This window comes from Theropithecus gelada, chromosome 1, assembly GCF_003255815.1.
Source record: "Theropithecus gelada isolate Dixy chromosome 1, Tgel_1.0, whole genome shotgun sequence".
In the NCBI taxonomy this organism is placed as follows: domain Eukaryota; kingdom Metazoa; phylum Chordata; class Mammalia; order Primates; family Cercopithecidae; genus Theropithecus; species Theropithecus gelada.
In genome coordinates this window covers 157960462-157976482 of record NC_037668.1, presented here as the reverse complement: position 1 = coordinate 157976482, position 16021 = coordinate 157960462, and the positions used below count along the sequence as shown (strand labels likewise).

The following is a 16021-nucleotide window of genomic DNA, read 5'->3' as shown; positions in this document are numbered from 1 at the left end:
TCCCTGCATGATGATTCACAATAGCAAAGACATGGAATCAACCTCAGTGCCCATCAGTGATAGACTGGATAAAGAAAATGTGCTACATATACACCATGGAATACTATGCAGCCATAAAAAAGAATGAGATCATGTCCTCTTCAGGGACATGGATGGAGCTAGAGGCCATTATCAATTGCAAACTAATGCAGGAACAGGAAACCAAATACTGCATGTTCTCACTTATAAGTGGGAGCTGAATGATGAGAACACATGAGCAAATGTGGGGGAACAACACATGCTGGGGTCTATTGGAGGGCAGAGGGTAGGAGGAAGGAGAGGATTAGGAAAAATAACCAATGGTACTAGGCTTAATACCTGGATGGTGAAATAATCTGTACAACAAACCCCCATGACACAAGTTTACCTATGTAATAAACCTGCACATGTACCCCTAAACTTAAAAGTTAATAAAAGAACCCCTGCATGGATATGGATCATGTATTTCCATTCAGATCTTCCTTTCATTAATTTTACATGCTCTTCTTCAACAGTCTCATTGACTCCTGTGATTTTGACCATCTCCCATCCATTATCTTTTACAAAAGTCCTCCTGTGCCTTTTTGGAAGTCCATTTTCATAATCAACAAATAACCTACATCCCCAATCTTTTCCTAAACATTCTTACACCTCCTGGCCTTCACTAAACCCCATCTGTCCCATGCCCAAGGCTTTCTCAGTTTAAAACACAACAACAATGAAAAACTTTCACAGCTCAACTTTGGTGGCGCTATCGCTTCGGTTAGTGATAGGAACCGATAGGAAATCCCACATTGGTTTCCTGTTGCTTCTGTAACAAATTATCTTGTGGTTTAAAACAACACAAATTTATTCTTTCACATTTCAGGAGATCGGAAGTCCACAGTGAGTCTTACAGGATGAAAACCAAGGTGTTGAAAAGACTGATTCCTTCTGAAAGCTCTAGTGGAGAACCTGTTTCTTGCTTCTAAGGGCCACTGGCATTCATTCCTTGGCTCACGGCAGCAACACTCTGAGCTCTGCTTTCATCATTGCCTTCTGGTCTATTGCCTTCTTGTAAGGATCCATGTGATCATATCAGGTTCACCTAGCTACTCCAAGACACTCTTTCCATCTCAGTATCCTTAATTTAATCCAACTGCAAAGTCCTAAACCATACAAGGTAACACTCACAGATTCCAGGGAGTAGGATGTGGACATTTTGGGGGAACATTATTCAGCCTACCACACACTCCTCCTTTTCTCTCATTCTTGGATAATTTTTTATTGCTATTTTTTCAATGGCACATAATAATTGTACATGTTTATGGGATACAGCAAAGGAAACAACAGAGTGAAGAAAAAAACCTACAGAATGTGAGAAAATATTTGCAAACTATGGCTTTGACAAGGAGTTAATATCCAGAATATCTGAGGAACTCAAAGAACTCAGCAAAAATAATAATAATAATAATAATATGATTTAAAAGTGGGCACAAGACTTGAACAGGCATCCCTCAAAAGAAGACATATAAATGGCCAATGAATATAAAACAAAATGCTCAATATTCTTAGTCATCAGAGAAATACAAATAAAACCACAGAGAGATACCACCTCACCCTAGTGATCAGAGCTCTTATCAAAAAGACAAAAGATAACAAATGCTGGTGAGGATGTGGAAAATAGAGACCTCTTATACACTGTTAGAGAATCCAAATTAATATGACCATTATGGGAAATAGTATGGAGGTTTCTCAAAAAAATTAAAAGTAGAATTACCATATGATCCAACAATCCCACTACCGGGTATATACCCAAAAGAAAGGAAGCCAGTATGATGAAAAGATATCTGCACTCTCATATTCACTGATGCACTAATAACAATAGCCAAGGTATGGAATCAACCCAAGTGTTCACCAATGGACGAATAGATAAATAAAATGTGGTATATATACACAAGGGCATACTATTCAGCCATAAGAAAGAATGAAATCCTATCATTTGCAGCAACATGGATGAACCTAGAGGATATTATATTAAGTGAAGTAAATCAGGCACAGAAAGGCAAATCCTGTGTGATACAAGTCATATGTACAATCTAAAAAAGCTCATCTCATAGAAGTAAAGAGTAGAATACTGGTTACCAGAGGCTGGGGAAGGGAGAGACAATGGGAGATGGAGAAATATTGGTTAAAGGGCACAGGGTCACAGATACATAAGAATAAATTCATCCTTGAATACTTAACCCTCTGCCCTAAATCTGTCACTCCTCCATCCGTATTTCTTATTTCAATGAGTAGCACCACCATTCATTTCTAATCCTGGGGCTAACTCTTGATTGCTTTCTTCTCACCACTAACCTTAAGAAAGGAAGTGACCAAAATCCAGTACATGAGCAACTGTTCATTCATCTCCAGTATCTTTGTTAATTGTCCACTTTATCCACACAGTGAGAGCCACCATCAAACCTCAATTGGATGTCAGCAAAAGCTCCCTGACTCGTCTCCCCTCTCCATTATTGCCTTAATCTAGTCTCCATACGATACACAGATTTACATTTTTTAAATGTATATCTAATTGTCCCTCCTTTTTTAAAAAGTCAACAATGGCATGATAACTCAATTCACGATAAATAAATCGGTTCTTCACATTCTCTGTACACTCTACACATCGCCTGCAATTGCCCTTCAACACAGAGACTAGGCATTTCATTAACTGACCTTCCCACACACATTCTTGCAAAGAGGAATAGTCAAACAGGGTGTTTGGAGGCGAGCTGCCATCATCCACCGCCTTTGTCTGGAAGCGCAGAGCCTCGCACGCGCCATCCATCGGAAGTCCAAGCATTGTCAAGATCTGCTGCTTCACCTGGGTCCGCAAGGTGGGCTCCGCCAGCGAAACCCGTTTGAAACAATGCAAATGGGGAGTAAACATGGCCTCGCCCATTAAGGGGAAGCTGGTGAAAAGCACTTTGTCCCGGAACCCATACTCTGGGCGCGGAGCACAATGATTGGTCACTCCTCTTTGCACTGCTCTTTTCCTCTTATTTCAGTTTTCTTTGAGATCAAATCTGGTTTGTAGATGTGCTTCGGAAGGATGGGGGTCTCTTCTCCGAGAACCCGGGAGCATGTCGGGCCGCCGGCGCCCCGTCTCCCCTTCTGCTGCGGAGGATCCCTGCCGGCGGTTGTGGTGCTGCTCACGCTGCCGGTGGCCTAGGGTGAGACGCGGGCGGGCGTGGGGAGGCGCCCGGGCGGACGAGGCACTCGGGGCCCCGCAGAGAACTCTCGTGCTGCACTGGGCTGCGCTGCTCTGGGCGCCCGGGTCCGAAGGCAGTGTGATGGGTGGGCTGAGTGCGCGACCCGGCAGGGCGGCGAGTCTGGGATCCTTCTGCGCACTGGAGACCCTCGCTGCTTCTGGGTAAGCATGGAGTTTCCACGTGCGGGGGCTTAAGTCATGACTAGCGCAGAGGAAGGAGCAGATGCTGAACGGGTGCCGCACAAAATTCCTTGCCTTTGTGTATTCGGTCTAGGCTGGCTATAGCGGAGCATGGCGTTGATCCTAGCGAAAGAGGACTTGGGGATCCGACAAACCTGAGTTCTGGTCCTAGAAACTTAACTGTGAGGCAAGTTAGCACACCTAAGGCTGTTTGCTCTTCTGTAAAATGGGGACATTGATATCTGTATATTGTGGAGTTCCTGCCTCAATGGCATAAAGCCTGTCGAGTGTCTAACACAGGGCCTGTCCCGAGTCCATTTCTATCCCCCAACCATTACCTCTGCATTTTGCTCCCAATGGTGCTTAAACAAGCAGTCCTAGGGATGCCCCGCATGGAACTGTCCTCATCCCCAACCCCAAGCCACCACCGCCATCATCACCATGCGCTTGATTGACAGCTTACTTTAAGACAGATGCATGCCAGGCACTTGGGCTTTAGAAGAGCAAGGGAAGCCCCAGAACATGCAGTGTAACACCTGCAAGTAGAAGGGACAGTAGATATGTTTACAGTTTGCATTTTAGTGATGTGTTTAGTACAAAATAACGCCTATTATAACTACTATGGAAATGTTGAGGCCACACCTCTTCCTTTTTTTAACTTAAAGTAGGTAAACATCTTCAATTACAACCCTTCAATTATTATTTTTGGGCTCCCCAGAAGTCTTCTTGGTTGCCTGGACTCACTGGCAACATCTCATTTGAAGCAGCTGTTCAACAGTTAGTTGTTTTGGTCCTGCCTCTTCCTGACAAGTCAGGGTTCATCCTTCTCTGCCACTAGACGTTTTGCATTCATTATTTGAGTGTTCCTTCTTCTCTAAAAGAGCAAGGGGAAAATAAAATCAAGTTCCCCCAAGAGTTGTTATTAATATTTTATCTCCTTAGGCACCAGAAAGCAACCTGTCAGGTGAAGAGATATGATAAAACTTACAATTTTATTTTTAGGAGAGAAGCATGCCCAGTAAGTTAAGCAATCTGTTGTCAGTGCTTACTGAGGTTCTCACAATAACCTCCAAATGTGAAACAGGCTAAACTACCTAGAAATTTTGTTGCTGAAGTAATTTCAATTTTAAAATGCTGATGGATGCTTCCAGTGTGTACAGTCCTTTGGAGTTTAAAAGAAGTGTAAGAGAAAGAGCTATGCACCCAAGGTGTATGCATATAGAAGTAGGTGGTAGAGTTTTATGAAATCTACTTTTTAGGAAGCCAGTGTTCTGGTTTTTCCAGACTCTACTACTTACCAACTGGGGCTGTGGACCCAGCAACTTAAGTCACACCACTGACGTTCAGTGTCCACATGTATAAAATGAGCACGACTGACATCCTGATTTCTGAGAGAGGTGTTTTGAAAATCAGGTGGGGTAGTGCATGTGACAGTGTTTTGTAATCTGAAAACCCCCATGCATGTCTGAAAAATCATGACTAAGAAGTTGTGCAAGACTGCAGGATCACTGAAAAGAGAGAAATCTCAGCCCCTATGATCAGGAAAGGGTGAGAGAAAAGAGTACGGCTTTACTAGTGCTTAAAGAGTGAATCTAGAAACAGGTTGCATAGGACAGTTTATGGGGATATTTATTTCTATATAAAAAATAGCAGAGGAACTAGGATTGTTTTGTCGTTATAGGGTACTCATACTACCCATGAAGTGGTGTAGTAATATTTGAAAGAGAACTTAGATTAGCTGCAAATAGATACTGCAAACTTAGGGCAACCACTGAAAAAAGTGAAAAAAAGAAGTACAACTGATATGCCAGTAAGGAAGAATGAATTGCATCATATAAAATGCTCAGTTAAAACAATAAAGGGGGCCAGGCACAATGGCTCACATCTGTAATCCCAGCACTTTAGGAGACGGGGTAGATAACCTGAGGTCAGGAGTTCGAGACTAGCCTGACCAACATGTAAAAACCCATTTCTACAAAAATTAGCCGGGCATGATGGTGGGTGCCTGTAATCCCAGCTACTCGGGAGGCTGAGGCAGGAGAATCTCTTGAACCTGGAAGGCGGAGGTTGCAGTGAGCCGAGATCGCGCCACTACACTCCAGCCTGAGCCAAAGAGTGAGACTCTTATCTCAAAAATAAAAATAAAATAAAATAAAGGTCAGGAAAAGAATGCAAAACAAAAAATAGGAACAGAGAACAAGAGAACAAAGGCAACAAATAGAAACCGGTAACATATTAAACCAACTATATCAACCATCATTTTGAGTGTCAATGATCTAAATGCACCAATTGAAACAGATCATCAGAGTCAGTCAACAAACAAAATTCAGCTATATATTGTGTACTCCCTATAAGCCCATTTTAAATATGGACAATATATATTAAAAGTAAATGGATAAAGATATAACATGCTAATGCTAGTCACAGAAAGCAGAAGTAGCTGTGTTAACTTCAAACACAGCAGACTTCAGACCAAGGAAAATTATTAGGGATAAAGAGGGGCATCGTATAATGATAAATGGGCTAATTTTCCAAGAAGGCATAACAATATCTAATATGTATCCACCTGACAGAGAAACAAAATATGTGGGGCAAAGCCGATAGAACTGCAAGGAGAAATAGACGAATGTACTATCATAGTTGGAGACTTCAGCACTTATATCAGGAAAAGATAAAGGTGCTGAAGTCTCTTTATCAGAAATGGGCAGATTCAGCAGGCAGAAAATCGGTAAGGACATACTTGAACTCAACAGCACCATCAATCCACCTGGATATAATTGACATATATAGATGACTTCATCCAACAACAGCAAAAGACATATTCTCCGGCTCACATTCATGGGGATAGACCACATTGTGAGCCATAAGAATAGTACACTAATTAAGCTTTAACAGGGAGTGTTTAAGGTAGGGTGGACTCTGGCGCCCTCATGTGGTCCTCATGGAGGATGTGGTTTGGTTACCCCTGCTAGGTAAAGGTGCAAGAAGGGAAGTTCCAATTTGCTTTCTGTGCTTTATTCTGGTTTACATATGCTCAGATGAGATGAGTGGATGTATGATTTATATTATCTACTGTTATCTAAAATAACCTTCACATTTGGACAGGTAACATCGAAAGTGTCCTACACAGAAATACTGGGTGAAGATCACTGCAATAAAACCAACTCCAGAAAACAAGAAAATGGCAGAGTTGACAATCCCTCTCACCCTCCCCGCAAAGACACATATATGCACATTTCGTTTGTCAGAGGCATTAAGAGAAAGAAATGCTGTCAATCTAATCACAGCTGATCACAACTTGATGAAACCAAAAAATCTAGAAAGTATCATGAAGACCGTTGAAATACAGCTTTACATTCACTACTGTGACCAGAGAAACTCACTGTGGCTGTTTTTTGTCCCTTTAGATGTCAACTAATGATTGTGTTAAGTGATCATGATTAACAGAGCATTTAAAATGTTTATTTTATCTGTATTACATTTCAAAAATTTATATTTAGACATATAATTTATGTATTTGTGTAGATACATAACTTATAACTTTATATTTTTGAAAGTGCATGCTCTTTTTTTAAACTGATAGAGGTGCCTAAGCAAAGCAAGTGCAAGTCTATTCCTTAAAGGGTAAGTGTGCAGAATGGAAAGCAGAGTGTACTTCGGGTTGACAGCTCATATTTGAACAGACATGAAAGTGATGATGTGTTAATTGTGTGTATAGCACAGAAAAAATCAACTTGCTTTGAATAGAAGGTCTGAACCAGGAGTGCGTGAAATTGGGCTGCGTCATACAAGAAAAAAAAACGAAAGGAGATAAAAATATATGCCCACTAGAATGGCTAACATTAAAAAGATCGACCAAGCCAAGTTTTGGCAATAAAGTGGAGTAACTGGAATTATAATATATTGCTATTTGGCAGGTAAAATTACAACATTAACTTTAGAACATAGTTCAACCGTTTCTTCAAACCTTAGACACACACACTGTCGTGTTACTCAGCATTTTACGGTTAGGTTTTTACCCAAGAGAAATGAAATCATATGTCCACACAAAGACTTGTACATGAATTTTCACAGCAGTTTTGTTTGTAATAGTCAACAAGTGGAAACAATCCAAATGTCCCTCAACAAGTGAATGGATAAACTAAATTAAGATATATTTATACAATTGAATATTGCCCAGCAACAAAAGGAAACAATTTGTATATGTGCAGCAACTGAGATAGAACTCTAATTATGCTGTGTAAGGGCTAAAACATAAAAAAAAAAAAAAAAATCTGAATGATTTCCTTTATACGATAGGACATAAATGAAGTGATTCGGGTTACATGAAATTTTAGAAAGTCAAATCAATCTGTAGTAAGAGACAATAGGTCGAAGATTGCCAAGAGAAGGAAGTGGATGTTTGGATGTATTACAGAAGGACATGAGGGAACTGTGTAGGGGTGAAGAGTATGATGGAAATGTTTGTTGTCTTCGTTTGGTGATGGTTTCGCAGGGCATATATATAAGTAATCAAACTGTACTCTTTAAATACTCATCAATCATTGTATGTAATATATCTTAATAAAGCTATAAAAACTTTTTAAACTTATGGTAGATCTTGAGTTTATGGAGTTTATATTAATATATTTATCATAGGAACTAGCCACAAATTGAGGGATTAGTAATAAATGAGGGAAAGGAAACTATATCAAGCTTTCTTTGTTGAAGGCTCATATATTCCTTTTTTGAGCTATTATACAACTTTACTTTATATTATTACCTATACTATGCCTACACTACTATGGAGGTAGGAATATTAGGTAATTAAGGGGAAGGAACTTCTTTCTTTCCAAGAATGGTTCATTATATTTGCTTTGTTGCATTGATCTAGTTCTAACCTCTCATTGCAAGTTTTGCTGTAATATTTACCCCTCTCAATACAGCTTTTGGTGCTAGGAGCTCCACTTGGAATCTCTTCCTTTGTCTGGCATCAATGCATAAGACACATATCAAAATTGTATTTCATACCACATATCAAATACAGGAAAGGTGAATGCATAACATTGAAAATCACAGGAAATGTTTTATTCATGTTTTTTTATATATACAGTGGTTCTCAAAGTGCTGTTATCTACCAAAATTGGCTGTGAAACTTTTATAAAATATAAACTCCTGGGCTCTAACCCAGACCCACTAAATCAGAGATTCTGGGGACATAGCTTGGACTCTTCATTTTTTTTATAAGTAATTCTTCAATTATTTGTTCATTGCAACAAATATGCACTGAGTGCTTATAACTGAGTGTTAAGCACAAGGGCTAGATATTAATTTAGAGGTACAAAAGATACATCATCATTTGCCCTCAAATTATACACATCTAATATCTTTTGAGATAAATAGATCCTTCTAAAAGCACACAAAGTTAAAAAGCACAAATTGCGATAACAAACAATTACTGATATGAAAGGAAAAGGAAAGGATCCGACAGGGAATTATTATAGGGTGGGGTAGAGGGAAGTAGTTTAGATTCCAAATGCCTGAGAGGGTCAGGGAAGGCATCAGACTAGATTGGGTGTGTTCAGGGTGGTATGGACATAGACAGGCCAGGGAAGGCTTCGATAAGAAAGTGCCACTTTAGCAGACACCTGGAGGAAGAACTGAAGTCAGAGCAAAGATAAAAGCGTGTCATACAGAGGAATGTCATAGGGGAAAAATGTGTGTCTTCAGGAAACTGAAAAAGGGGAAAGGGCCACACCTTGGTGAGGGGACCGAGTGGCACGAGATGAAGCAGGAAGCATAGACAAGGGCATCCTTGTACAAAGTCAAAAGTTGGTTCTTTTAAGTCTAATAAAATTGACCTCTGGCCTCAATCTATCCTTCAGAATTTGAATTTATTAGTGGAAGGTGTGGGAAGGAACAGAAATGAAAACAAAACAAAACAAACAAGAGATTTCCAAAACTATAGTAAAATGCTATTCTTTTCAACATATGTATCTTCTTGATTACATATTGTTTGACTCTAACTGTGATTTTTGTTGCTTTTAGTTAAATCTACAAGGCCTTAAGGGGCCTAGCTGAGTCTAGTATTTAATTTGAAATATCTATGAGAAAATACACGCTTCTTTATGGTAAAGTATAGCTTTAGTTGTTGAGCTTTGTTCACTCTTTGTGCTCAAGATTGACTTGGCAACAGACTTCCAACACTGGTGACTGCTACCGAGGGCCAAAGAGGAGATGTGTACTCCCACTGAATCTGAGTGCCCACTGAGCATGAAGGTGGATGGTAGAATGCATGAGTGTAGCTTGTCACAAGAAAGTATGATAAATGAGAATGGGAGAGACGAAGCTACACCACACGCACTTACCGATTAACTAAGATTAGAAGCTGTGAATTGCAGCTTCCCGTTTAGTGAAAGATGATATAAATAGTTTAGTTGTCTTCAAACTAGCAGAGACTTTTTAAATGGATGGGTACTGATTTTTGTTTAAGCCCATTTCTAAGGCATCTTTTAAAGCAGGTGTCCTCAACCCCTGGGGCATGAACCGGTACTGTCCGGTGGCCCGTTAGGAACTGGGCAGAACGGTAGGAGGTGAGCAGCCAAGCATTACTGCCTGAGCTCCACCTCCTGTCAGATCAGTGGCAGCATTAGATTCTCATAGGAGCAGAACCCCTATTGTGAACTGTGCATATGAGGGATCTAGGTTGCATGCTCCCTGTGAGAACCTAATGCCTGATGATCTGGGTGAAACAGTTCCATCTCAAAACCATTCCCCTGCACCCTCCATTCCAGGAAAAATTGTCTTCCACAAAATGAGTCTCAGGTGCCAAAAAGGTTGGGGACCAAAGTTCTAAAGGAATCAATCTCTTTGCTATTATTGTTACTATTATTATTGTTAAGATGGAGTCTTGCTCTGTCACCCAGGCTGGAGTGCAGTGGCACAATCTTGGCTCTACTGCAACCTCCGCCTCCTGGGTTCAAATGATTCTCCTGCCTCAGTCTCCCAAGTAGCTTGGACTACAGGCACATGCCACCATGCTCTGCTAAGTTTTTGTACGTTAAGTAGAGACGGGGTTTCACCATCTTGGCCAAACTGGTCTTGAATTCCTGACCTCAAGTGACCCACCCACCTTGGTCTCCCAAAGTGCTAACATTACAGACATGAGCCACCACACTCAGCTCCCTTGGCTATTATTGAAGTATTCTTTTTCTTTTTTGATCACATCTATGCAGTATATTGGAGAGAAAGAGGAAGTAGAGTGGGAATTTCAACAGGGCATAGTGGCTCACACCTGTAATCCCAGGACTTTGGGAGGCAGAGGTGGGCAGATCACCTGAGGTCAGGAGTTTGAGACCAGCCTGGCCAACACGGTAAAACCTCATTTCTACTAAAAATTCAAAAATTGGCCAGATGTGGTCGCAGGTGCCTGTAATCCCATCTACTTGGGAGGCTGAGGCAGGGAGTATTGCTTGAACCTGTGAGGCAGAGGATGGCACCACTGCACTCCAGTCTGGGTGACAGAGGCATACTCTGTCACAAAAAAAAAAAAAAAAAAAAAGTCATTTCTCCATTAACTTAGATGCTGTTGTGGTCTTGATCCCCAGATCAATGCAATGCCCCAGAACAGCTTCCATTTGCCAGGCCTACCAACCTAACTGATGCATCTGAGTTTCCCGTTGGGACATATCTGAAGTATGAATGCCTCCCTGGTTATCATGGAAAACCATTTTCTATCATCTGCCTAAAAAACTCAGTCTGGACAAGTGCTAAGGACAAGTGCACACGTAAGTAACTCTGGAGTGGGAACCCCTCTGTTAGTCAAGTATCTGTAAGATCTGATTCAATTTGTTCAGATTTTGTAACTGAGTTGCATATGACAATTAGTTCGCCAAGGTGCAATACATACAAGAATTATTCTTGTAGATCATACCTTGTTACTGCTTTCAGTTCCTGGCGCCTTCATTACAAGTTTATTTCATGAGAAACAGTCATTGCAGGACATGATTGAGGGAAAATCTCGATTCACTGGGGGTCTCCCATTTTCATGACTAAAATTAAGTAATGAATGACTTGGGACAAGAAAAAGAAGTGGATTAAATAACTCAAAGATGTGACAGTTTTGGGCTTTGAGATCTTTGGATTATACCAATTGAATTGAATTACAGATAATAACAAAGTTTACATTTTTCTGGGGGCATAATATGGGAATGAAACAGATCTGAAAGGGAAGTTTGTTTTTGAAAGGGAGCTGATCCCGAGGCAGTCTGGTGAGTTTCCTCAAGGTAGCAAAATCTGTGGAACCATCAGAACTGCGAGTGTTCCTCAGTAAGCTACAGGCAGGTTGAGACTTTATGTACTGAAAAAAAAAAGCAGTTTGCTCTACTTGGCTCCAAAATTCTGTTTCTTTCCTGTAGGTAAATCATGTCGTAATCCTAAAGATCCTGTGAATGGCATGGTGCATGTGATCAAAGACATCCAGTTCGGATCCCAAATTAATTATTCTTGTAATAAAGGGTGAGTTGGCAGCAACATCTCTTGGTTCAAGAGTTCTAGCACAGCCATACTACCTTCTAGTCACATCTCAGAAAGGACAACTAAGCTATTACCATCTGCTCTTTAAAGGCTTCAACACAGGTGTTTAGCTCCTGACTGAAATGAACAAAGGTATGACAAAATCAGGGGGAAAATCATCTGTATCCTTGCTGGAAACCAAGGCTGTGCATATATGAAAAGTGTGGCATTCACTGGGTGAGAAGGAAGAAAATGGGGGAAGAGTATACTCAAAGCACACAAACAGCCTTAACCCAAAGTAGACATTGCTGGAGGAAAAGGAAGGCAATTGAGCAGCTGTGTGAGAGAAATCGTAATGGTAATAGCACAAATAGTTTGCTAGGGTTGCTGTAAGAGAGTACTCCAAAACTGGTGGCTTAATACAAATGAAGTTTTTGCAGTTCTGTTCTGGAGGCTGGAAGTGCAAAATCAAGTTGTTGGCAGAGCCAGAGCCATGTTCCCTCCAAAAAACCTGTAGGAATGGATCCCTCTTTGCTTCTTCCAGTTTCTGAAGCCCCAGGCCTTGGTGTATAGCAGCAGAACTCTAGTTTCTGTCTCTGCTGTCCTCAAACGGCTGTCTTCCCTCTGTGTCCAAAGTTCTTTTTTTTTTTTTTTTTTAGTAGAAACAGAATTTCACCGTGTTCGCCAAGATGGTCTCAATCTCCCGATCTCGTGATCCACCCGCCTCGGCCTCCCAAAGTGCTGGGATTACAGGCATGAGCCACTGCACCCAGCCCAGAATTCCCTCTTTCAATAAGGACGCCACTCATATTGGATTGGGGCCCACACTAATGACTTCATCTTAACTTGATTGCCTCTCCAAAGACCGTGTTTCCAAATAAGGTCACATTAATAGGAACTGGGGATTAAGACGTCCATATATTTCGGGGGTGAGGGAACATAATTCTCATGCATTGCTGGTAGGAATGCAAAATGGTACCACGACTTTGAAAGATGTTTTGACAGTTTTTTATAAAAATAAACATACTCTTACCATATTATCCAGCAGTTATCCTCCTTGGTATTTATTTATCTAAAGGAATTGAAATCTCAGCTTCACACACAAAAAAATCTGCACGCAGATGTTTATAACAGCTTTATTCATAATTGCCAAAACTTGGAAGCAATCAAGATGTCCTTTAGTAGGGAATGGATAAACTGTGGTACATCCATACAATAGAATATTATTCAATACCAAAAAGAAATGAGCTATCAAGCCATGAAGAGACATAGAGGAACCTTAAATAATGAACCTTTTTTCACTATTACTAAGGGAAAGAAGCCAATCTGAAAAGCCTATGTAGTATATGATTCCAACTATACACCATTCTGGAAAACGCAAAACTATGGAGATGTAAAAAGATCAGCAGTTGCCAGGGGTTAGGGAAGAAGGGGATGAATAAGCAGAGCACAGATTTTTGAGGGTAGTGAAACTACTCTGTATGATGCCATCACAGTAGGTACATGTCATAATAAATTTATCCAAAATCATATGATGTGCAATACCAAGAGTGTACCCTAATATAAACTATGGACTTGGGGTGACCATGATGTGTCAGTGTAAGTTCATCAGTTGCAAAATTATGTACCACCCTGGTGAAGGCTGTTTATAATAGGGGAGGCTATCCATGTGTAGGAGCAGGGAGTATATAGGAAATCTCTGTATCTTCTGTTCATTATTGCTGTGAACCAAAAACTGTGCTAAAACACAAAGTCTATTTTTTTAAAACTACATAAAAGTAAATACACAAGCACATGTGCATAAACAGACACGCACACAAATGGGTACAGGTAAAACAGGAAATTTGAACAAAACTGGTGGATCGTACCTGTCTCAATATCTTGAATTTGATGTTGCACTATTGTTTTACAAAATGTTATTATTAGAGGGAAATTGAGTAAAGTGTACCTGGGATCTCTCTGGACTATTCCCTACAACTGCATGTGAATCTGATTATCTCAAAATAAAAAGTTTTTTTTTTTTAAGTTACTACTAAATTTCCAAGGGAATGGGATTCCTACCAAAGAATTGTATATTGTGAAATTAAATAATTCTAACTTAAAACAATTCAAACTTATAGCTGGGGGAACTTTAAATTATTCTGAGCCATAAGAAGAGTGTGGCTATGCAGCCTGAGCCATGCAGCAGGCAGCTGTAACTTCTGCCTTTTTTTCCTATAAATAGTTAAAACCAAATTGCGCTAGAGATAAGACCCACTCACATCACTATCCCTTTTCAAGGAGCAATAAAGTAATCTTCCTTGGAATGTAGCAATCTGTAACAAATCAAAGTGCTGTAACTATGCATGGTCCCATATGGAAAATACAATCCTGCTAAAATGTCTCTGTCTCTGCCTATATCAGTGATACCTTACGTCCTCCACTTTGGAGTGCTGACCCCATTCATTTGGAGTTGGTGTCTTCCATGTGACTACCCTTAAGCTTTGTGCTCAAATAAACTATCCTTAAATATATTTTCTGAATCTCTTTATTTAAGGTTAACCATGTGCTAACCTAAATAATTCACAGGATTTGTTTTTTATCCTCCTTTTTTCGTAACCCATCTGCCTGGTTCAAGGCACATAGATTAAGAAGGAAAATGGAAATGGGACTAATATCCCAGGCTTCACTGTCCCTCTTTGGGCTCTGGGGAGGAGACTCCCAAAAGTCTAGACATGTTTACCCACATGCTGTGTGTGGTTTCTGATAATGAAATGATCATGGCTTTTCCTGAACCATGACTTAACTTTGTGAATCCACAACTCTCTCTTCCCCGGGAGATCCAAAAAGATAGGGTAGGATGTAAAGACTTCAATCTGTTCAAATGGATATGAGAACCCCTGGCTCTCCTTAAAATAAGTAGCATGGATTTTATCTCTCTCCCTTACTTCCTCATAAACATTCTGAATGAGAAAAGTTCAAACCATTATTTGTTCAATTACTTAATCTACTTTGGGACACAAGCTTCATAAATTAAAATATTCTTCTATCTGTTCCCCTTGATCAGCGAACATAAAGTTATCTTTTGACTCATATTTAAAATGTTCAGTACTACAACACTTAACAATAGTATGGAGGGAAAAAAATGCCAACTTAAGTTTGCACTTGCTTCACCATTCCTATCCCAACCCCCGTGTTTAGAAAATCAAAAAGAACACTTGGAGAAATAACCTCAGTGAGGTCAAAATCCAGAGGAGTCTCCAGGATGTCTTGTTCCTAAGACAGACAGAAGGAGGTACAAATATAGGATTGCAGACTTGTCCACTTCATTTGTTCTTTATTTGTGTGCATGTGTGTTGGCAGCGCAATTGAGAATGCTTTCATTTTGGGTGGTATACTAGAAGGCATTAAAAAACAAAATGAGAAGTAGGAATTGAACAATGTGAACACATGGACACAGGGAGGGGAACCTCACACACCGGGGCCTGTTGGTATGTGGGGGGCTCGGGGAGGGATAGCATTAGGAGAAATACCTAATGTAGGTGACAGGTCGGGGAGGGATAGCATTAGGAGAAATACCTAATGTAGGTGACAGGTTGATGGGTACAGCAAACCGCCATGGCACGTGTATACCTATGTAATAAAACTGCACATTCTGCACATGCACCCCAGAACTTAAAGTATAATTTTAAAAAATTAATTAATTTATAAAAACAAAATAAGTCCAGGTGCAATGGCTCCTGTCTGCAATCCCACCACGTTGGGAGGCTGAGGCAGGCGAATCACCTAGGTCAGGAGTTCAAGACCACGCTGGTCAACAGGATGAAACCGTGTCTTTACTAAAAATACAAAAATTAGCCGGGTGTGGTGGCATGCACCTGTAATCCCAGCTACTTGAGAGACTGAGGCAGGAGAATCACTTGAACCTAGGGGTTGGAGATTGCACCATTGCACAAGATCACACCATTGCACTCCAGCCTGGGCAACAAGAGTGAAACTCTATCTCAATAATAATAATAATAATAATAATAAAAACCAAAATGATATTGAAGTCATTAATAATTACAACATAATAGCTACTATAATGTAACAATGTGTCAAGTGTCTTCAAAAGGA

At 40.3% G+C, this 16021-nt stretch overlaps 1 protein-coding gene across 2 annotated transcripts in view; it reads left to right on the top strand.

The window, feature by feature from the left end:
* Positions 1-16021, top strand: part of CR1 (complement C3b/C4b receptor 1 (Knops blood group)) — a 204860-nt gene that overhangs the window by 153995 nt on the left and 34844 nt on the right. The window contains exons 34-35 of one of the 2 annotated variants that reach the window (XM_025396253.1): positions 11020-11199; positions 11830-11929. The exons of the other annotated variant lie outside the window; for it this stretch is intronic. Coding sequence (XP_025252038.1) covers positions 11020-11199; positions 11830-11929 — 280 coding nt within the window. The remainder of the gene's footprint in view (positions 1-11019; positions 11200-11829; positions 11930-16021) is intronic. 2 annotated transcript variants of the gene reach the window in all.